General features: G+C 60.7%; 2 protein-coding genes across 2 annotated transcripts; both read right to left on the reverse strand.

Annotated features, from left to right (window-relative positions):
- Nucleotides 1-582: 582 nt before the first annotated feature.
- On the reverse strand, nucleotides 583-2,860 carry MRPS24 (mitochondrial ribosomal protein S24). The gene is made up of 4 exons (XM_069035379.1): nucleotides 2,792-2,860; nucleotides 1,885-1,953; nucleotides 1,621-1,732; nucleotides 583-892 (listed from the first exon to the last, which is right to left on the reverse strand). The coding sequence occupies exons 1-4, from the start codon at nucleotides 2,816-2,818 to the stop codon at nucleotides 609-611; spliced, it is 492 nt and encodes a 163-aa protein (XP_068891480.1). The 5' UTR covers nucleotides 2,819-2,860; the 3' UTR covers nucleotides 583-608.
- A 1,636-nt stretch (nucleotides 2,861-4,496) lies between these two features.
- Nucleotides 4,497-19,504, reverse strand: C22H2orf42 (chromosome 22 C2orf42 homolog). Its single transcript, XM_069035603.1, has 9 exons — nucleotides 19,377-19,504; nucleotides 18,102-18,904; nucleotides 17,036-17,146; nucleotides 16,161-16,295; nucleotides 14,261-14,365; nucleotides 11,085-11,192; nucleotides 10,174-10,274; nucleotides 7,652-7,814; nucleotides 4,497-4,757 (listed from the first exon to the last, which is right to left on the reverse strand). Exons 1-9 carry the CDS (start codon nucleotides 19,400-19,402, stop codon nucleotides 4,561-4,563), a joined length of 1,749 nt encoding a protein of 582 aa, XP_068891704.1. The 5' UTR covers nucleotides 19,403-19,504; the 3' UTR covers nucleotides 4,497-4,560.
- Nucleotides 19,505-20,606: the final 1,102 nt, after the last annotated feature.

Here is a 20,606-nt window from a genome sequence, read left to right on the forward strand (position 1 = left end):
GAGCATTCCTTTTCAGATCTTTATCCCTGGCACTATGGGCACTTGCAGGGCACACAGGGGATATCCCAGAGCATTCCTTTTCAGATCTTTATCCCTGGCACTACGGGCACTTGTAGGGCACACAGGGGATATCCCAGAGCATTCCTTTTCGGATCTTTATTCCTGGCACTATGGGCACTTGTAGGGCACACAGGGGATATCCCAAAGCATTCCCTGTGGGATCTTTATCCCTGGCACTATGGGCACTTGTAGGGCACACTGAGGATATCCCAAAGCATTCCCTGTGGGATCTTTATCCCTGGCACTATGGGCACTTGTAGGGCACACTGAGGATATCCCAAAGCATTCCCTGTGGGATGTTCCCAGGTTTATCCCTGGCACTATGGGCACTTGCAGGGCACACTGAGGATATCCCAAAGCACTCCCCGTGGGATGTTCCCAGGTTTATCCCTGGCACTATGGGCACTTGCAGGGCACACTGAGGATATCCCAAAGCACTCCCCGTGGGATGTTCCCAGGTTTATCCCTGGCACTATGGGCACTTGCAGGGCACACTGAGGATATCCCAAAGCACTCCCCGTGGGATGTTCCCAGGTTTATTCCCGGCCCTACAGGTACTTGTAGGGCACGCGGGCGGGCACGGTCTGCAGCTCCAGGCGCACGGGGCACTTGTAGAAGTGTCCGAGCAGGGTCTCGGCGTAGCCCAGCAGGAAGTAGAGCTTGGGGGGTGGCAGTGCCTGTGCCAGCAGGGCACCGATGACCAGCAGGTTCCCGCGGCGCTTCAGCACCACCTCGTCCGCCAGCAGCCCCGGGAAGGTCCCGTACAGGAAGCGCCGCAGGAACGCGTCCTCCAGCGCCCGCTGCGCCGCGCCCGCCTCGCCACACAGGTTCCCTGCGGGGACAGGGACAGCGGTGGCAATGCTGGTGGCACTGGGTGCCAGCCCAGGCATGCTCCTGGCCCCGCAGGACTCGTGTGTGCCATCCCTGGGATGCTCATGGGTACCACGGGTCCCTGTCCATGCCATGCCCACGTGTCCCATGTGTCCCTATTCCTCACGTGTCTCTGTGTCCCGTCCCCAGGATGCCCACGTCACTGTCCCCACTGTGCCCACGTGTCCCATGTCCCATCCCCAGGATGCCCACGTCACTGTCCCCACTGTGCCCATGTGTCCCATGCCCAGGATGCCCACGTGTCCCTGTGTCCCATGCCCAGGATGCCCACATGTCCCATGTCCCATGCCCAGGATGCCCACATCACTGTCCCCACTGTGCCCATATGTCCCATCCCCGGGATGCCCATGTCACTGTGCCCACTGTGTCCACATGTCCCTGTGTCCCTGTGTCCCATCCCCAGGATGTCCCCTATGTCCAATCCCTGCGTCCCACACCCTCCTGCCCATGCCATGCCCATGTGCCCCACACGTCCCTGTCCCCACCATGTCCCTGTGTCCCATCCCCACGACACCCATGTGCCCCACAATGCCCAGTCCCCACAATGCCCCCGTGTCCCCATCCCCACAGTCCCCTCCTGCTCCACCTCCCTGTCCCCACAACGCCCCGTGACCCTTCCCCAGAGTGCCCTCAGGTCCCCGCTGTGCCCGCTGTGCCCGCGTCACCCACCGGTGTGCAGGGACAGCCAGCCCTTGCGGTGGCCGATGTAGTGGGGCGGGTGTGCCCGCTCGTAGGTCACCAGCTTGTCGCCCTTGCCCACGCGCACCCGCGCCGCTCGCGTCTGTGGGGACAGCGGGCTCAGCGGGGACACCGCGGCTGGCCCCGGGGGGACACGGGGGGACACGGGGGGACATAGGGACACGGGGGGACACGGGGACACGGGGGGACATAGGGACACGGGGGGACACGGCCCCGGGGTCCCCAAGGACTCACCTTGAGGCAGGCGGGGGTGGTGTGGAGGTGCCGGGTGGCGCTGGGGACGTGGAGCGCACAGGGCACTACCTGGAGAAGGGGGCACGGGGCTGGGGACAGCCTGGCAGGGGCACGGCCCGGTCCCCCGGCCCCAACAGCAGCCGGCGCGTCCCCGGGAGCCCCCCGGAGCAGTGCCGGGGTCCCCGGAGTGGGCACAGCGCCGGCGGGAGCCCACAGCTGGTGCCCCCCATCCCCAGTGACCCCACAGCCCTTCCCTTGGCTCTTATCCAGTGCCCCCCATCCCCAGTGCCCCCCATCCCCATGACCCCACAGCCCTTCCCTTGGCTCTTATCCAGTGCCCCCCATCCCCAGTGCCCCCCATCCCCATGACCCCACAGCCCTTCCCTTGGCTCTTATCCAGTGCCCCCATCCCCAGTGACCCCACAGCCCTTCCCTTGGCTCTTATCCAGTGCCCCCCATCCCCAGTGCCCCCCATCCTCAGTGCCCCCATTCCCGGTGCCCCCCATTCCCGGTATCCCCCCACACCTGGTGTCCCCAGAGCCCCCCGCGGCCCGTGTCCCCCACAGGCCTGCAGCCCCCGCTGTCCCCGCTGTGCCCTCCCGTTCGCGTCGTCCACCCCATTCCCGGTGCTGTTTTTCCCCCATTCCCGGTGCTGTTTTTCCCCCATTCCCGGTGCTGTTTTCCCCCATTCCCCGTGCTGTTTTCCCCCATTCCCGGTGTTTTTCCCCCATTCCCCGTGCTGTTTTTCCCCCCTTCCCGGTGCTGTTTTCCCCCATTGCCGGTGTTTTTCCCCCATTCCCGGTGTTTTTCCCCCATTGCCGGTGTTTTTCCCCCCTTCCCGGTGCTGTTTTCCCCCATTCCCGGTGTTTTTCCCCCATTCCCGGTGTTTTTCCCTCTCTCCCCTCACCTGCAGCGCGCGCACGGCCGCCGCCATCTTGGCTGGGGGCGGGGCGGGACGGCGGCGCCCCCTGGCGGCGGGAGGTCAGCGCGGGGGGGGCACTGGGGGGAACTGGGGGGAACTGGGAGCACTGGGGGGGAACTGGGAGCACTGGGAGGGAACTGGGAGCACTGGGGGGGAACTGGGAGCACTGGGGGGAACTGGGGAGAACTGGGAGCACTGGGAGGGAACTGGGAGCACTGGGGGGGAACTGGGAGCACTGGGGGGAACTGGGGGGGGACTGGGAGCACTGGGGGGGAACTGGGGAGAACTGGGAGCACTGGGGGGGAACTGGGAGCACTGGGGGGGAACTGGGAGCACTGGGGGGAACTGGGGGGGAACTGGGAGCACTGGGGGGAACTGGGGGGGACTGGGAGCACTGGGGGGGACTGGGAGCACTGGGGGGGAACTGGGAGCACTGGGGGGAACTGGAGGGGACTGGGAGCACTGGGGGGGACTGGGAGCACTGGGGGGGAACTGGGAGCACTGGGGGGAACTGGGGGGGACTGGGAGCACTGGGGGGGAACTGGGAGCACTGGGGGAACTGGGGGGGACTGGGAGCACTGGGGGGAACTGGGGGGAACTGGGAGCACTGGGGGGAACTGGGGGGGACTGGGATCACAGGGAGTACTGCAAGCACTGCGGATACTGGGGGCGAACTGGGAGCACTGGGGAGAAGGGGGATACTGGGAACCCTGGATACTGGGAACACTGGGGATATTGGGAGTACTGGGGGCTCTTGAAGGCAACTGGGAGCCTACTGGGAACTGCTGAGTGCTTACTGGGAGCAACTGGGAGCCTACTGGGAACTGCTGAGTGCTTACTGGGAGCAACTGGGAGCCTACTGGGAACTAGGTCCCGCTTACTGGGAGGTCTTGAGGGCCCCTGAAGGTAACTGTGATCTGAGGGCAACTGGGAGCAACTGGGCGCCTACTGGGAGCCAGCTGCTGTTTACTGGGAGCTTCTGCGTGCAACTGGGAGCAACTGGGAGCAACTGGACACCTACTGGGGGTGCTGGGGGTCTTTGCTGGGCATCCCCCGCTACCACTGGGGGGGTCTTGGAGGGTGTCCCCCCATTTTGGGGTCTCCCCCCCAATACTGGGGTCTCCCAGGTGCCCCCTCGTATTTTGGGGTCTCCCCCCATTATTGGGATCTCCCAGGTCCCCCTCCCTCATTATTGGGGCCTCCCAGATTCCCCCCCCCCTGTTTTGGGGTCCCCCCGTTATTTTGGGGTCTCCCCCCATTATTGGGATCTCCCAGGTCCCCGTCCCCTATTTTGGGGTCTCCCCCCCAATACTGGGGTCTCCCAGGTGCCCCCTCTTATTTTGGGGTCTCCCCGCATTATTGAGGCCTCCCAGGTGACCCCCCTATTTTGGGGTTCCCCCGTTATTTTGGGGTCTCCCCCCATTATTGGGATCTCCCAGGTCCTCCCCCCCCCCCTTATTTTGGGGTCTCCTCCCCAATATTGGCATCTCTCATGTCCCCCCCCATTCTGTCATCTCCCCCCAATATTGGGGTCTCTCAGGTCTCCCCCCTTTCCCCCCACTCCGGTGTGTCCCCCCCCCATTTTGGGGTCTCTCCCCCCATTTTGAGGGTCCCCCAGCCCCCCCTCCCCGCTCCGGGTGCCCCCCCAGACACTCAGCACACTGTGGGGTGGGGGTGGCACTGCTTTATTTTGGGGGGGGGTCTGCCCGGTGCCCTGCCCACGCCGAGCCCCCCGTGCCCCTTTCTCGGGGGGCTCAGGAGAAGGTGCCGGTGCCCGGGGGGGGCTCGGGGCCGGGGGGGGTCCCGCGGGGGGCGGGGGGCTGCCGGGGCCCCCCGTGGTGGCCGTACTGGAAGTTGAGGCGCAGCTCCCCGAGGCGCGAGCGGGGCAGGATGTCGGGGATCCACTCGATGGTGAACGGGGTGGGCTCCTTCTGCGTGGGGGACGTGTGTCCTGGGGGGGCACGGGGGTGCTGCAGGCCCGGCCCGCCCAGCCCCCCACCCTCTGGGACCCCCCTTTTCCATCCTCTGAACCCCCCAACCCTCTGGGAGCCCTTTTCCCATCCCTTGGAGCCCCCCCAACCCTCTGGGAGCCCCCCTCTTCCATCCCGTGGAGCCCCCCACCCTCTGGGACCCCCCTTTTCCATCCTCTGAACCCCCCAACCCTCTGGGACCCCCCCTTTTCCATCGCTTGAAGGCCCCGCCTCTGGGACCCCTTTTCCCATCCCTTGGAGCCCCCCAACCCTCTGGGAGCCCCCCTCTTCCATCCCTTGGAGCCCCCCACTCTCTGGGACCCCCCTTTTCCATCCCCTGAAGCCCCCAACCCTCTGGGACCCCCTTTTCCATCCCTTGGAGCCCCCAACCCTCTGGGAGCCCCTTTTCCATCCCCTAAAGCCCCCAACCCTCTGGGAGCCCCCCTTTTCCATCCCCTGAAGCCCCCAACCCTCTGGGACCCCCTTTTCCATCCCCTAAAGCCCCCAACCCTCTGGGAGCCCCCCTCTTCCATCCCTTGGAGCCCCCCACCCTCTGGGACCCCCCTTTTCCATCCCCTGAAGCCCCCAACCCTCTGGGACCCCCTTTCCCCCTCCCCTGAAGCCCCCCCGCCTCCGGGACCCCTCCTTTTCCATCCCCTGAAGCCCCAACCCTTTAGAACCCCCTTTTCCATCCCCTAAAGCCCCCAACCCTCTGGGACCCCCCCCTTTCCCATCCCTTGGAGCCCCCCAACCCTCTGGGAGCCCCCCTTTTCCATCCCTTGGAGCCCCCCAACCCTCTGGGAGCCCCCCTTTTCCATCCCTTGAAGCCCCCAACCCTTGAAGCCCCCTTTTCCCATCTCTTCTTTTGGGGTCCCCCCCTGCCCTTCCTGGGGGCTGTTTTGGGGTTCCCCCTTGCCCCTCCCTGGGGCTGTTTTGGGGTCTTACCCTGCCCTTCCCGGGGCTGTTTTGGGGTCCAGCCCTGCCCCTTCCCAGAGCTGTTTCGGGATTCCCCCCTGCCCCTCCCTGGGGCTATTTTGGGGTTCCCCCCTGCCCCTCCCTGGAGCTGTTTTGGGGTCCCCCCCTGCCCTTCCTGGAGCTGTTTTGGGGGTCTCACTGTGCCCTTCCCGGGGCTATTTTGGGATTACCCCCCTGCCCTCCCCAGAGCTGTTTCGGGGTTCCCCCCTTGCCCCTCCCGGCTGTGTTTCGGGGTCTCACTGTGCCCTTCCTGGGGCTCTTTTGGGGTTCCCCCCTGCCCTCCCCAGAGCTATTTTTGGGGTTCCCCCCTGCCCTCCCCAGAGCTGTTTTGGGATTCCCCCCCTGCCCTCCCCAGAGCTATTTTGGGCTTCCCCCCTGCCCTCCCCAGAGCTATTTTTGGGGTTCGCCCCTGCCCTCCCTGGGGCTATTTTGGGGTTCCTCCCTGCCCCTCCCGGGTGTGTTTTGGGGTCCCCCGGTGCCGCTCCTGGATGGGTTTTGGGATCCCCCCCCTGCCCTCCCTGGGACTATTTTGGGCTCCCCCCCTGCCCTCCCCGGAGCTATTTTTGGGGTCCCCCCTTGCCCCTCCCGGCTGTGTTTCGGGGTCCCCCGGTGCCCCTCCCTGGAGCTATTTTTGGGGTCCCCCCTGCCCCTCCCGGCTGTGTTTCGGGGTCCCCCGGTGCCACTCCCGGATGGGTTTTGGGATCCCCCCCCTGCCCTCCCCAGGACTATTTTGGGCTTCCCCCCTGCCCTCCCTGGAGCTATTTTTGGGCTTCCCCCCTGCCCTCCCCAGAGCTGTTTTGGGGTTCCCCCCTGCCCATCCCGGGGCTGTTTTGGGGTTTCCCCTTGCCCCTCCCTGGGGCTGTTTTGGGGTTCCCCCCTTGCCCCTCCCTGGGCTGTTTTGGGGTTTCCCCCTGCCCTCCCCAGAGCTGTTTTGGGGTTCCCCCCTGCCCTCCCTGGGACTATTTTGGGCTTCCCCCCGCCCTCCCCAGAGCTGTTTTGGGGTTTCCCCCTGCCCTCCCCAGAGCTATTTTTGGGGTTCCCCCCTGCCCTCCCTGGGGCTATTTTGGGGTTCCTCCCTGCCCCTCCCGGGTGTGTTTTGGGGTCCCCCGGTGCCGCTCCCGGATGGGTTTTGGGATCCCCCCCCTGCCCTCCCTGGGACTATTTTGGGCTTCTCCCCTGCCCTCCCCGGAGCTATTTTTGGGGTCCCCCCTTGCCCCTCCCGGCTGTGTTTCGGGGTGCCCCGGTGCCCCTCCCTGGGGCTATTTTTGGGGTTCCCCCCTACCCCTCCTGGCTGTGTTTTGGGGTCCCCCGGTGCCCCTCCCGGATGGGTTTTGGGCTTCCCCCCTGCCCTCCCTGGAGCTATTTTTGGGGTTCCCCCCTGCCCTCCCCAGAGCTGTTTTGGGATTCCCCCCCTGCCCTCCCCAGAGCTGTTTCTGGGGTTCCCCCATGCCCTCCCCAGAGCTGTTTTGGGGTTCCCCCCTGCCCTCCCCAGAGCTATTTTTGGGGTTCCCCCCTGCCCTCCCTGGAGCTATTTTTGGGGTACCCCCCTGCCCTCCCCAGAGCTGTTTTGGGGTTCCCCCCTGCCCTCCCCAGAGCTATTTTTGGGGTTTCCCCCTGCCCTCCCTGGGGCTATTTTGGGGTTCCTCCCTGCCCCTCCCGGGTGTGTTTTGGGGTCCCCCGGTGCCGCTCCCGGATGGGTTTTGGGATCCCCCCCTGCCCTCCCTGGGACTATTTTGGGCTTCTCCCCTGCCCTCCCCGGAGCTATTTTTGGGGTCCCCCCTTGCCCCTCCCGGCTGTGTTTCGGGGTGCCCCGGTGCCCCTCCCTGGGGCTATTTTGGGGTTCCCCCCTTGCCCCTCCCGGCTGTGTTTCGGGGTGCCCCGGTGCCCCCCCGGCTCTCACCGACTTTGAGGAAGGTCTGCAGCTCGAGGGGCCGCAGCGGGGGCTGCTTCTCGGGGGGGCCCAGCCCCTCGGGAAGCCGCTCCACCTCCACGCGGGGGCTGCGGAAGGGCTCGAAGGAGCCGTCCCGGTTCTGCACGAAGCTCCGCGTGATCTCCAGCGGCACCTGGAGAGCCAGCAGAGGGGGTTTGGGACCCCCAAGGAGTCGGTTTAGGGGGTTTGGGGACCCCCCAAGGAGGTTGGTTTAAGGGATTTGGGATCCTCCCAAAGAAGGTGGTTTTAGGGGATTTGGGACCCCCCCAAAAAGGTGGTTTTAGGGCATTTGAACCCCCTTAAGGAAGTCAGTTTAAGGGATTTGGGACCCCCCCTAAGGAGGTCGGTTTAGGGGATTTGGGACCCCCCCAAAGAAGGTGGTTTTAGGGGATTTGGGACCCCATCAGGAGGTGGTTTTAGGGGATTTGGGACCCCCTAAGGAGGTCGGTTTAGGGGGTTTGGGACCCCCAAGGAGTCGGTTTAGGGGGTTTGGGGACCCCCCAAGGAGGTTGGTTTAAGGGATTTGGGATCCTCCCAAAGAAGGTGGTTTTAGGGGATTTGGGACCTCCCCAAAAAAGGTGATTTTAGGGGACTTGGGACCCCATCAGGAGGTGGTTTTAGGGGATTTGGGACCCCCTAAGGAGGTCGGTTTAGGGGGTTTGGGACCCCCAAGGAGTCGGCTTAGGGGATTTGGGGACCCCCCCAAAGAAGGTGGTTTTAGGGCATTTGGGACCCCTTAAGGATGTCAGTTTAAGGGATTTGGGACCCCCCTAAGGAGGTCAGTTTAGGGGGTTTGGGACCCCCAAGGAGTCGGTTTAGGGGGTTTGGGGACCCCCCAAGGAGGTTGGTTTAAGGGATTTGGGATCCTCCCAAAGAAGGTGGTTTTAGGGGATTTGGGACCCCCCCAAAAAAGGTGATTTTAGGGGACTTGGGACCCCATCAGGAGGTGGTTTTAGGGGATTTGGGACCCCCTAAGGAGGTCGGTTTAGGGGGTTTGGGACCCCCAAGGAGTCGGTTTAGGGGATTTGGGGACCCCCCCAAAGAAGGTGGTTTTAGGGCATTTGGGACCCCTTAAGGATGTCAGTTTAAGGGATTTGGGACCCCCCTAAGGAGGTCAGTTTAGGGGATTTGGGACCTCCTAAGGAGGTCAGTTTAGGGGATTTGGGACCCCCCCAAAGAAGGTGGTTTTAGGGGATTTGGAACCCCCCCAAAGAAGGTGGTTTTAGGGGATTTGGGACCCCCCCAAAAAGGTGGTTTTAGGGCATTTGGACCCCCTTAAGGAAGTCAGTTTAAGGGATTTGGGACCCCCCTAAGGAGGTCGGTTTAGGGGATTTGGGACCCCCCCAAAGAAGGTGGTTTTAGGGCATTTGGGACCCCCCCAAAAAGGTGGTTTTAGGGCATTTGGACCCCCTTAAGGAAGTCAGTTTAAGGGATTTGGGACCCCTTAAGGAAGTCGGTTTAGGGGATTTGGGACCCCCCCAAAGAAGGTGGTTTTAAGGGATTTGGGACCCCCCTAAGGAGGTCGGTCTAGGGGATTTGGGACCCCATCAGGAGGTGGTTTTAGGGGATTTGGGACCCCCCCCCCCCAAAAAGGTGGTTTTAGGGGATTTGGGACCCCCCAAAAAAGGTGATTTTAGGGGACTTGGGACCCCATCAGGAGGTGGTTTTAGGGGATTTGGGACCCCCCTAAGGAGGTCGGTTTAAGGGATTTGGGACCCCCACAAAGAAGGTGGTTTTAGGGCATTTGGGACCCCCCCAAAAAGGTGGTTTTAGGGCATTTGGACCCCCTTAAGGAAGTCAGTTTAAGGGATTTGGGACCCCCCTAAGGAGGTCGGTTTAGGGGATTTGGGACCCCCCCAAAGAAGGTGGTTTTAAGGGATTTGGGACCCCCCTAAGGAGGTCGGTCTAGGGGATTTGGGACCCCATCAGGAGGTGGTTTTAGGGGATTTGGGACCCCCCCCAAAAAAGGTGGTTTTAGGGGATTTGGGACCCCCCAAAAAAGGTGATTTTAGGGGACTTGGGACCCCATCAGGAGGTGGTTTTAGGGGATTTGGGACCCCCCTAAGGAGGTCGGTTTAAGGGATTTGGGACCCCCACAAAGAAGGTGGTTTTAGGGCATTTGGGACCCCACCAGGAGGTTGATTTAGGGGACTTGGGGACCTCCAGCAGAGCTCAGCAGGGGCTCAGGGCCGGGGCCTGGTCCCCGAGTGTACCCCACTCTCTGAGGGGTCCCAAATCCCCCCCCAATCACCTCCTGGTGGGTCCCAAAATGCACTAAAAGTACCTCATGATGAGGTCCCAAATGCCCTAAAACCATCTCCTTAGGGTGGTCCCAAATCCCCTAAAACCACCCTGCCCTCCCCGGGGCTGTTTTGGGGTCCCACCCTGCCCTCCCCGGGGCTGTTTTGGGGTCCCTCCCTCCCTGCCCTCCCCGGGGCTGTTTTGGGGTCCCTCCCTGCCCTCCCCGGGGCTGTTTTGGGGTCCCCCCTTGCCTGGGGCGTGTCGAAGATCTGCTTCACCTGCAGGACGTTGGTGATGTGCCAGGTGTACTTGGAGAAGGTGCCCAGGGGCAGCGCGTCCCTGCGCACGAAGGCTGCGGGCAGGGGTGGGCAGGGGTGGGCAGGGGCTCGGGGGGGCCCTTTGCCCCCTTTCTTTTTCCCTTTCCTTCCCCTTTTTCCCCTCTTTCCCCCCATTTTTGCCTCTTTCCCCCCATTTTTTGCCACTTTTCCCCCATTTTTGCCTCTTTTCCCCCTTTTTCCCCTCCCCCCCATTTTTGCCTCTTTCTGCCCCCATTTTTTGCCACTTTTCCCCCCTTTTTTCCCCTTCTCCCGTCCCCCCCATTTTTGCCTCTTCCCCCCATTTTTGCCTCTTTCCCCCATTTTTTTTGCCTTTTTCCCCCCCATTTTTGCCTCTTCCCCCCATTTTTGCCTCTTTCTCCCCCCTTTTTTCCCGTTTCCCCCCAGTTTTGCCTCTTCCCCCTCTTTTTTCCTCTTCCCTCTTTATTTTTCCCTTTCCTTCCCCCTTCCCCCCCCATTTTTTGCCTCTTTTCCCCCATTTTTGCCTCTTTTCCTCTTTATTTTTCCCTTCCTTCCCCATTTTTTGCCTCTTTTTCCCCCCTTTATTTCCCATCCCTCTTTTTCCCCCCCTTTATTTCCCATCCCTCTTTTTCCCCCTTTTATTTCCCATCCCTCTTTCCCCCCCTTTATTTCCCATCCCTCTTTTTCCCCCCTTTATTTCCCATCCCTCTCTCCCCCTGCTTTTCCCTCTCAGCATTTCCCACTCGGCACCAGCCAAGAAAAATCCGGGCAGCGCCGAATCCTCTCCGTGCCCCCGATTATCCCCCCAAACACAGCTCCCAGAGGGGTTTTCCCAGGTTTTCCCCCTTTTCCTTGGGATCCCTCACCCGTGGTGGAATTGGGGAGCCTCTTCTTGCCGCTGCCGCTGGAGATGCGCTGCTGGAGCGCCTCGAAGAAGGACTGGGGGATGTGGAAAACCAGCGGCTCCGGGCGGCCTGGGATGGCCACAGTGGGGTCAGGGGTGTCCCAAACCCCCATCCCAAAGTGGCCCTGCAGCTCATGGGATCAGCAGGGCAGGGCTCTGCTTGAATTCCCAGGAAAATGTCTGGGATTTGGAGGCTGGCCCTGTTTTGGGGGGTCCCTGTGGAGGATGCGGTGGAGGGGGGTGGTGACAGTGGCATTGGAGCTGAGAGGCACAGATGGTAAGGATGTGGTTCCCAAAATGGCACCCAAAAGTGGTCCCAAAATGGCACCCAAAAGTGGTCCCAAAAAGGGACACGGTGTTCCCAAAATGGCACCAAAGTCGTCCCCAAAAAGGGACACGGTGTTCCTAAAATGGCACCAAAAGTGTTCCCAAAAAGGGACACAGTGTTCCCAAAATGGCACCAAAAGTGTTCACCAAAAAGGGACACGGTGTTCCCAAAAAGGGACACAGTGTTCCCAAAATGGCACCAAAGTCGTCCCCAAAAAGGGACACAGTGTTCCCAAAATGGCACCAAAAGTGTTCCCAAAATGGCACCAAAAGTGTTCACCAAAAAGGGACACGGTGTTCCCAAAATGGCACCAAAGTCGTCCCCAAAAAGGGACACAGTGTTCCCAAAATGGCACCCAAAAGTGTTCCCAAAAAGGGACACAGTGTTCCCAAAATGGCACCAAAAGTGTTCCCAAAATGGCACCAAAAGTGTTCACCAAAAAGGGACACGGTGTTCCCAAAATGGCACCAAAGTCGTCCCCAAAAAGGGACACGGTGTTCCCAAAATGGCACCAAAAGTGTTCCCAAAAAGGGACACAGTGCTCCCAAAATGGCACCGAAAGTGTTCCCAAAATGGCACCAAAAGTGTTCACCAAAAAGGGACATGGTGTTCCCAAAATGGCATCAAAAGTGTTCCCAAAATGGCATCAAAAATGTTCCCAAAATGGCACCCAAAAGTGTTCCCAAAAAGGGACACGGCGTTCTCAAAATGGCACCAAAGGTGTTCCCAAGATGGCACCAAAAGTGTTCCCAAAAAAAGGACACACTGCCCCCAAAATGGCACCAAATGGTTCCCAAAATGGCACCAAAAATGTTTCCAAAATGACACCGAAGTCGTCCCCAAAAGGGACACAGTGTTCCCAAAATGGCACCAAAAGTGTTCCCAAAAAGGGACACAGTGTTCCCAAAATGGCACCAAAAGTGTTCCCAAAATGGCACCAAAAGTGTTCACCAAAAAGGGACCAAAGTCGTCCCCAAAAAAGGGACACGCTGTTCCCAAAATGGCATCAAAAATGTTAACGAATGGCACCAAAAGTACCCCCAAAATGGGACCAAAAGTGTTCCCAAAATGGCACCCAAGTGCTCCCAAAAAAGGGACACAGTGCTCCCAAAATGTCCCCCAAATTGTTCCCAAAATGTCCCCAAAATCATCCCCAGAAAGGGACACGGTGTTCCTGAAATGGCACCAAAGGTACCCCCAAAATGGCACCCAATGGTCCCCATAAAGGGACATGGTGTTCTCAAAATGGCACCCAAATGGTTCCCAAAAATGGCACCCAAATGGTTCCCAAAAATGGTTCGCAAAAGTCCTTCCCAAACTGGCACCAAAAGTACCCCCAAAATGGCACCACCCAATGGTCCCCAAAAGGGACACGGTGTACCCAAAATGGCACCGAATGGTCCCCAAAAAGGGACACGGTGTTCCCAAAAAGGCAGCAAAAGGACCCCCAAAATGGCACCCAATGGTCCCCAAAAGGGACACGGCGTTCCCAAAATGGCACCCAAATGGTTCCCAAAATGGCCCCCAAATGGTCCCCAAAAGGGACACGGCGTTCCCAAGATGGCACCCAATGGTCCCCAAAAGGGACACAGTGCTCCCAAAATGTCCCCCAAATTGTTCCCAAAATGTCCCCAAAATCATCCCCAGAAAGGGACACGGTGTTCCTGAAATGGCACCAAAGGTACCCCCAAAATGGCACCCAATGGTCCCCATAAAGGGACATGGTGTTCTCAAAATGGCACCCAAATGGTTCCCAAAATGGCACCCAAATGGTTCCCAAAAATGGTTCGCAAAAGTCCTTCCCAAACTGGCACCAAAAGTACCCCCAAAATGGCACCACCCAATGGTCCCCAAAAGGGACACGGTGTACCCAAAATGGCACCGAATGGTCCCCAAAAAGGGACACGGTGTTCCCAAAAAGGCACCAAAAGGACCCCCAAAATGGCACCCAATGGTCCCCAAAAGGGACACAGCGTTCCCAAAATGGCACCCAATGGTCCCCAAAAGGGACACGGCGTTCCCAAAATGGCACCCAAATGGTTCCCAAAATGGCCCCCAAATGGTCCCCAAAAGGGACACGGCGTTCCCAAAATGGCCCCCAAATGGTCCCCAAAAGGGACACGGCGTTCCCAAGATGGCACCCAATGGTCCCCAAAAGGGACACGGTGTTCCCAAAATGGCACCCAATGGTCCCCAAAAGGGACACGGCGTTCCCAAGATGGCACCCAACGAGCAGAGGGCCTTGAGAACCCTGGAATCACGGGATGGTTTGGGGTGGGACGGGCCCTAAATCCCGTCCAGTCCCACCCAGGGACACCTCCCCTGTCCCAGGGGGCTCCAGCCTGGCCTGGGACACTCCCAGGGATCCAGGGGCAGCCACAGCTGCTCTGGGAATTCCAGCCCAGCCAGGAATTCCTCCCCAAAATCCCATTTAAATCTCCCCTTTCCCACTGGGAAGCCGTTCCCTGTGTCCTGTCCCTCCACCCCTGTGTCCCCAGTCCCTCTCCAGCTCTCCTGGAGCCCCTTTAGGGCCTGGAATGTTCTGGAAGCTCTCCCTGGATCCTTCCCTTCTCCAGGGGAACATTCCCAGCTCTCCCAGCCCCACTCCAGAGGGGACTCTGGGAGCCCCGAGCTGCAGGTGGGGTCTCACCTGAGCGGGGCAGAGGGACAGAATTCCCCAAAATGACACCAAATCCTCCCCAAATTTGAAGTGCCTGCTCTTGATGTGACCTGGATCAAATCCCAGAAAACTTCCCAGGGGGAAAATCCACATCCTGCAGCCGGACAAAGGCCTTGGAGGGGACACTCACCCTCGAACTGGTAGTGCATGGTCTGGTGGATGCGCTCCGTGACGCTGGCCAGCCACTCCTGGAAGGACAGGGACACCTGGGATTCATCCAGAGCCTGGTGACAGCCTGCAGGAGACAGGGCAGGGACACTGGAATGCCACCCTGATGCCACCCTGATGTCACCCTGCTGCCACCCTGATGTCATCCTGATGTCACCCTGCACCAAACCACAACCCCACAGAGCTCTGTGACACTGGAATGCCACTCCTGAAGGGACAGGGACACCTGGGACTCATCCAGAGCCTGGTAACAGCCTGCAGGACACAGGGGACACTGGAATGCCACCCTGATGCCACCCTGATGTCACCCTGATGCCACCCTGGACACATCCCCACAGAGCTCTGTGACACTGGAATGCCAATCCTGAAGGGACAGGGACACCTGGGATTCGTCCAGAGCCTGGTGACAGCCTGCAGGAGACAGGGCAGGGACACTGGAATGCCACCCTGATGCCACCCTGATGCCACTCTGATGCCACCCTGATGTCACCCTGCACCAAACCATAACCCCACAGAGCTCTGTGACACTGGAATGCCACTCCTGAAGGGACAGGGACACCTGGGATTCATCCAGAGCCTGGTGACAGCCTACAGGAGGCAGGGCAGGGACACTGGAATGCCACCCTGATGCCACCCTGATGCCACCCTGCACCAAACCTTGCCCCCCAGAGCTCTGTGGGAGCTGAACCAGCCCTCTGGGGCAGGATGGGCGAGCTCCATGCCAGGGAAAAGCAGGAGAAGGAGGGATTTGTACCAATTTCCATGCCAAAGGGAAGCCAAGAGCGGGAAGAGCAGCAAGCAGAGGCTGCTGGCCTGGCACGGGGCAGTGCCAGCGTGGAGAGAGGGCTTCCCACAGGGCTGTGGGGAAACCCACAGGATTCCACGGTGCTGGAGGGACTTTTCCTCTCCCGACATCCCACACAAACCCAACGCAAATAACTCATGGAATCAGGGAGTGCTTTGGGGTGGAAGGGACCCTAAAGCTCATCCTGCTCCAGCAGGGACATCCTCCCCAAGACCAGGTTGTTCCAACCTCCAGGGATCCAGGGACATCCAATATTTCTTCCCAATATCCCATCTAAACCTGCACTTGGAATCCTGGAATGGTTTGGGTTGGAAGGGACCCTAAATCCCATTCCATCCATCCCACCCCGATCCCATCCCATCCATGCCATGCCATGCCATGCCATGCCATGCCATGCCATGCCATGCCATCCTATCCCATCGCATTCCATCCCATCCCTTCCAATCCCTTCCCATCCCATCCCATCCTATCCCTTCCCATGCCATGCCATGCCATGCCATGCCATGCCATGCCATCCCTGCCATGGGCAGGGACATTTTCCCCTATCCCAGGGTGCTCCAAGCCGGCCTTGGGCACTTCCAGGGATCCAGGGATGGCCACAGTTTCCCTGGGAATTCCAGCCCAGCCCCTCCCCACCCTCATTCCTTCCCAAGATCCCATTTAAATCTCCCCTTTCCCACTGGGAAGCCGTTCCCTGTGTCCTGTCCCTCCATGCCTTGTCCCCAATCCCTCTCCAGCTCTCCTGGAGCCTCTCCAGGCCCTGCAAGGGGCTCTGAGCTCTCCTCTGGGCAACTTCGCCACCCTCACAGTCAAAAATCCCATCCCAAAATCCCATCCGAAGCAGCCCACAGGGTCCTGGAATGGTTTGGGGTGGAAGGGACCTTAAATCCCATCCCACGAAATCACCTTCAATCGCCTTCCTCTGTCCCAGGGTGCTCCAGCCCGGCCTGGGGCACTCCCAGGGATCCAGGGATGGCCACAACCCCTCTGGGAATTCCCTCCCAGCCAGGAATTCCTTCCCAAAATCCACATCAATCCACGCAACCCCAGCGCTCACCGTGTCTCTTCAGCGAGGAGGAGGACGAGGAAGAGGAGGATGAGGAGGAGGCGGCCGGCGGCTTCCTCAGGCTGCTCCTCCTGGGGCCGGGATGAGCCGGGTCTGGAGCCAGGAGGGGCCCGGGCCCCTGCGGCCCTGAGGGAGCGCTGGTCACTCACAGCCACGGGGCTGCCCCTGCTGGTCACTCACAGCCCCCGGGGCTGGCCCGGCACCCGCTGGTCACTCACAGCCCCCGCTGGTCACTCACAGCCCCCGGGGCTGCCCCGGCACCCCCCAGCCCCACTGACCCCCTCGGGCCCGGGGCAAGAGAGAGCCCAACAGCTGGAGCTGCCCCGGAGGCTCCAACAGCTGGATCTGACCCCATGGAGCCGCCCCGGAGGCTCCAACAGCTGGATCTGACCCCAGGGAGCTGCCCCAGAGGCTGCAACAGCTGGATCTGACCCCAGGGAGCTGCCCCGGAGGCTCCAACAGCTGGATCTGACCCCAGGGAGCCGCTCCAGAGGCTGCAACAGCTGGATCTGACCCCAGGGAGCTGCCCCGGAGGCTGCAACAGCTGGATCTGACCCCAGGGAGCCGCTCCAGAGGCTCCAACAGCTGGATCTGACCCCAGGGAGCTGCCCCGGAGGCTCCAACAGCTGGATCTGACCCCAGGGAGCCGCTCCAGAGACTCCAACAGCTGGATCTGACCCCAGGGAGCTGCCCCGGAGGCTGCAACAGCTGGATCTGACCCCAGGGAGCCGCTCCAGAGACTCCAACAGCTGGATCTGACCCCAGGGAGCTGCCCCAGAGGCTCCAACAGCTGGATCTGACCCCAGGGAGCTGCCCGGGGGGATTTCAGCTCCCTGCCACCCCCAGCCCTCCGCAGGGACACTCACCTGGCCCCACGTCCCTTCTCCTCCTCTTGGCCTTGGCAGCAGCCGCCCCCCGAGGCCGCGCCATGGCTCCGGGGCCGCGGAGCAGCTGCGGGGTCACCGTCCCCTTCAGACCTGGGGACACAAGTCCTGTCCCTAAAAACATCCCAACCACGAGCCACGGGGCCACAGAGGGACAGAGCGACCGCCCAGCACATCCCAAATGTCCCCAAGGACCCCCCACCCTCCCAACAGGGGGGACACGGAGGGGAGGGGGGATTTTATCCCGCTCCCGTTGGGCCTTCAGGGTGCGTTTTCACCTTTGGGGTGCCCAAGGACTGGGTGGGGTTATTGGGGTGCACCTTTTGGGGTGCAGAACCCTGTTAATGGGGTGAATCCCGGATATTCCTGCTCTGGGAGGGGTTTGGGGGATGAACCCCAGATATTCCTGCTGTGGGAGGGGTTTATGGGATGAACCCCAGATATTCCTGCTCTGGGGGGTTTGGGGGATGAACCCCAGATATTCCTGCTGTGGGAGGGGTTTATGGGATGAACCCCAGATATTCCTGCTGTGGGAGGGGTTTGGGGGATGAACCCCAGATATTCCTGCTGTGGGAGGGGTTTATGGGATGAACCCCAGATATTCCTGCTCTGGGAGGGGTTTGGGGGATGAACCCCAGATATTCCTGCTGTGGGAGGGGTTTGGGGGATGAACCCCAGATATTCCTGCTGTGGGAGGGGTTTATGGGATGAACCGCAGATATTCCTGCCCTGGGAGGGGGCTCACAGGGAATGAACCCCAGAGGCTGCTCTGGGAAGGGGTTCAGAGTTTCCAGCCCTGCTAAAGGACCCCCAACCCAGCGGGATCTGCCCCCCCAGCTCCCAGCAGAGCCCCCCACTCTGCTCCCACAGGAGCTGGCTGCATCCCGGTGCAAATCCCTCCCCAGGGACGGGGCAGGACACAAACCCAACCCCAGCTGATGGGAAGCACCCACTGGGAGCCACGGGATGGCTGCTGGGAGAACCCAGGCAGGCGTTTGGGGTGACCCCAAGCCCCCGGACCCCCCCCCCAACCCCTGCCCGCTCCCACCGCCGGCATCGGAGGCCAGGAACTCAGAGAACTCCTGGGCCAGGCTCTCGTCGCTGGCGAAGGCGCAGATGCAGGCGAGGAAGTGGATGCAGCGTGGGGGGGGCGACTCTTCCTCCTCCTCCTCCTCCTCCTCCTCGTCCTCCCCCTTGCTGGGGCCGTGCCCGGGGGCGCGGCAGGCGCAGGAGAAGCGGCGCTGGCCGAAGCTGGCGTGCAGGTAGCCCAGGCTGTGCCTCTGGCTGGCCTTGCACTTGACCACCAGCACGCTCTTGGTGACCCTCTGCACCAGTGGCCCCGTGGGCTCGGTGGCCAGCTCCCACAGGCTCTGCTTGGCCTCGGCGGGCGCCTGCACGGCGCCCAGCACCGAGCTCTTGAGCGGCAGCGGCGTGGCCTCGGCCTGGCAGCCCAGCGCCAGCTTCAGGTGTTGGCACTGCTTGTCGGCCGCCGCCTTGGAGCAGGCGGGCGCGTGGCAGCGCCCCGAGCTCAGCTGGGTGATCAGGGTGCCCTCGGGGGTCTGGATGGCCGTCTCGGACACCCCCAGCTCCACGAAGCAGCGGGAGTCGCGCTGGCGCACGGAGTAGAGCTGGCTGTGGGAGCCGGTGAGGACGCGCACGGCGTCGGCGCCCGGCTGGCGCCGCGTGCCCGCGCGGAACACGGTGCCACACGTCTTGTTCTTGCAGCTCAGCCCCCGCGTGCCGTTGTAGGTGCCGCAGCGCGGGCACTTGCGGATGCCCCGCAGCGTGGCCTTGCCCAGGTCTGACAGGAAGGACGGGGCTTTGGGCCTGGCCGGGCACGGATCCATGGAGCTGGGGGGAGAGAGATGGGGAGAGGGGAGTGAGGGCGTGGGGGGGGACCTGCTGGGCACAGGGGCATCCTGGCAGGTCTGGGCTGCCCCAGTGGTCACCCTGAGAGTCCCTGTGCCACCCCAGTGGCCACTCTGGCAGTCCCTGTGCCACCCCAATGGCTACCCCGACAGTCCCTGTGCCACCCCAATGGCCACCCCAACAGTCCTTGTGCCACCCCAGTGGCCACCCCAACAGTCCCTGTGCCACCCTCACAGTCCCTGTGCCACTCCAGCAGTCCCTGTGCCACCCTAATGGCCACCCTGACAATCCCTGTGCCACCTTGAGGCCCGAGGTCTCTCCCCTCACGGCCAGGCTCTCCCCTCACCACCAGGCCCCGGCTCCCCTCACGGCCAGGCCCGGGGGCTCTCCCCTCACCACCAGGCCGAGGGTCTCTCCCCTCACGGCCAGGCCCGGGGGTCTCTCTCTCCCTCACCGGCGTCTCTCAAGGTTTCCCAGCATCCCTCGGAGCCCGTGACGTCACCTCCGCCGCCGGGCCCACCCCGGTACCTGGGCCCCGTTACCGCCGCCGAGAGCGCCGTGAAGGGAGTCCCGCTACCGCCATCGACGCACTCCTATTGGTTCGCTGGTACCACGTGGTGCCCCGCAGAGGCTGCTGGGAGATGTAGTCCAAGAAGGCGCTGAAACCCTAAGAGCGCTTAGACTACAACTCCCATCGGCCCCCGCGGCGAGAATTCCCCACTTTCCCCTTTTTCCCCCCAAATTTCGCCTTTTCCCCCGCCCAAATTCCACTTTTTTCCCCCACCAAATCCCACCAGCTCCACCCGCCCCCTCTCAGCCCCAACGCAGCACCAGCTGAGACACCACCCAACAAAACACAGCACACAAGCAGCTCGGTTTTTTCATTTTTCCTTTTTTTTTTTTTTTAAAAAAAAAAAGCTTTTCGTATTTTTTTTCCATTTTTGTGTTTTTTTTTTTTTTTTTAAAGGCTGGGCAAGAGGTAGGATAGAAAAGGGCGTTTTTGGCCTCTGATAGGTCAGGTTTGGGAGCTCTTCTCACCTTCACTCCCTTGTGAAACACACCTGGGCTACTGAGGGAATTTCACACAACGGATTAAAAACTTTATATTCCAAGAGAAAGCTCATATTCACAAAAACACTTAAAAAAAAAAACCAAAAAGAGGAAGATTTGAGGCATAAATCCCATCCAAAGCCTCCGTGTCCTACCTTTAAATAAGGAAAAGTACAAAAGTGGCCAAGGGTTGTGCAAAAAACTCTTCAATTTGCTCGAATATTTTACAGAATCAGTACAGGAAAATGTAGAAATCAGTAAAAAATAAAAAATAAAAAATAAAACAAATCAAAACCGACAAGAACGACCTCCTGGAGGGCTTTGTCACGTTCTAGCAAGAGGAATTTTGCTGTCCCAGGGTGGCAACCTTGGCTCACGTGGGGAGTTGGGCACTTTCAGGTCCCTTTTTTTTTTTAAAATTTATTTTTTTTTCTTTTTCTTTCCCCAGCATAAGGCAAAACCGACCCTGAAAAACACACTGAGATCCACAAAAAGGATGTAAACGAAGGATTTATCTGCCCAAAAAACCTTTTCCCCTCCCCCGGTGGAACAAAAGGGGGAGGGATTCTCCCAGAGGCTCCTAAAAAGCAGAGGGTGGGAGGCTGAAGGCAGCTCCAGCGTTCCCACACTTTTG

This window comes from Aphelocoma coerulescens, chromosome 22 (genome assembly GCF_041296385.1).
Source record: "Aphelocoma coerulescens isolate FSJ_1873_10779 chromosome 22, UR_Acoe_1.0, whole genome shotgun sequence".
Lineage (NCBI taxonomy): Eukaryota > Metazoa > Chordata > Aves > Passeriformes > Corvidae > Aphelocoma > Aphelocoma coerulescens.

Coding starts and splice junctions, on each gene's coding strand:
- MRPS24 (XM_069035379.1), bottom strand. CDS start 2,818: ATGGCGGCGGCCGTGCGCGCGCTGCAG. Junction 1,733..1,884: donor CCACCCCCGCCTGCCTCAAG/GTGAGTCCTTGG, acceptor CTGTCCCCACAG/ACGCGAGCGGCGCGGGTGCG. Junction 893..1,620: donor CTGGCTGTCCCTGCACACCG/GTGGGTGACGCG, acceptor CTGTCCCCGCAG/GGAACCTGTGTGGCGAGGCG.
- C22H2orf42 (XM_069035603.1), bottom strand. CDS start 19,402: ATGCTGGGAAACCTTGAGAGACGCCG. Junction 10,275..11,084: donor GCTCCCCAATTCCACCACGG/GTGAGGGATCCC, acceptor CCCTGCCCGCAG/CCTTCGTGCGCAGGGACGCG. Junction 4,758..7,651: donor GCAGACCTTCCTCAAAGTCG/GTGAGAGCCGGG, acceptor GTGCCCCCCCAG/GACACACGTCCCCCACGCAG.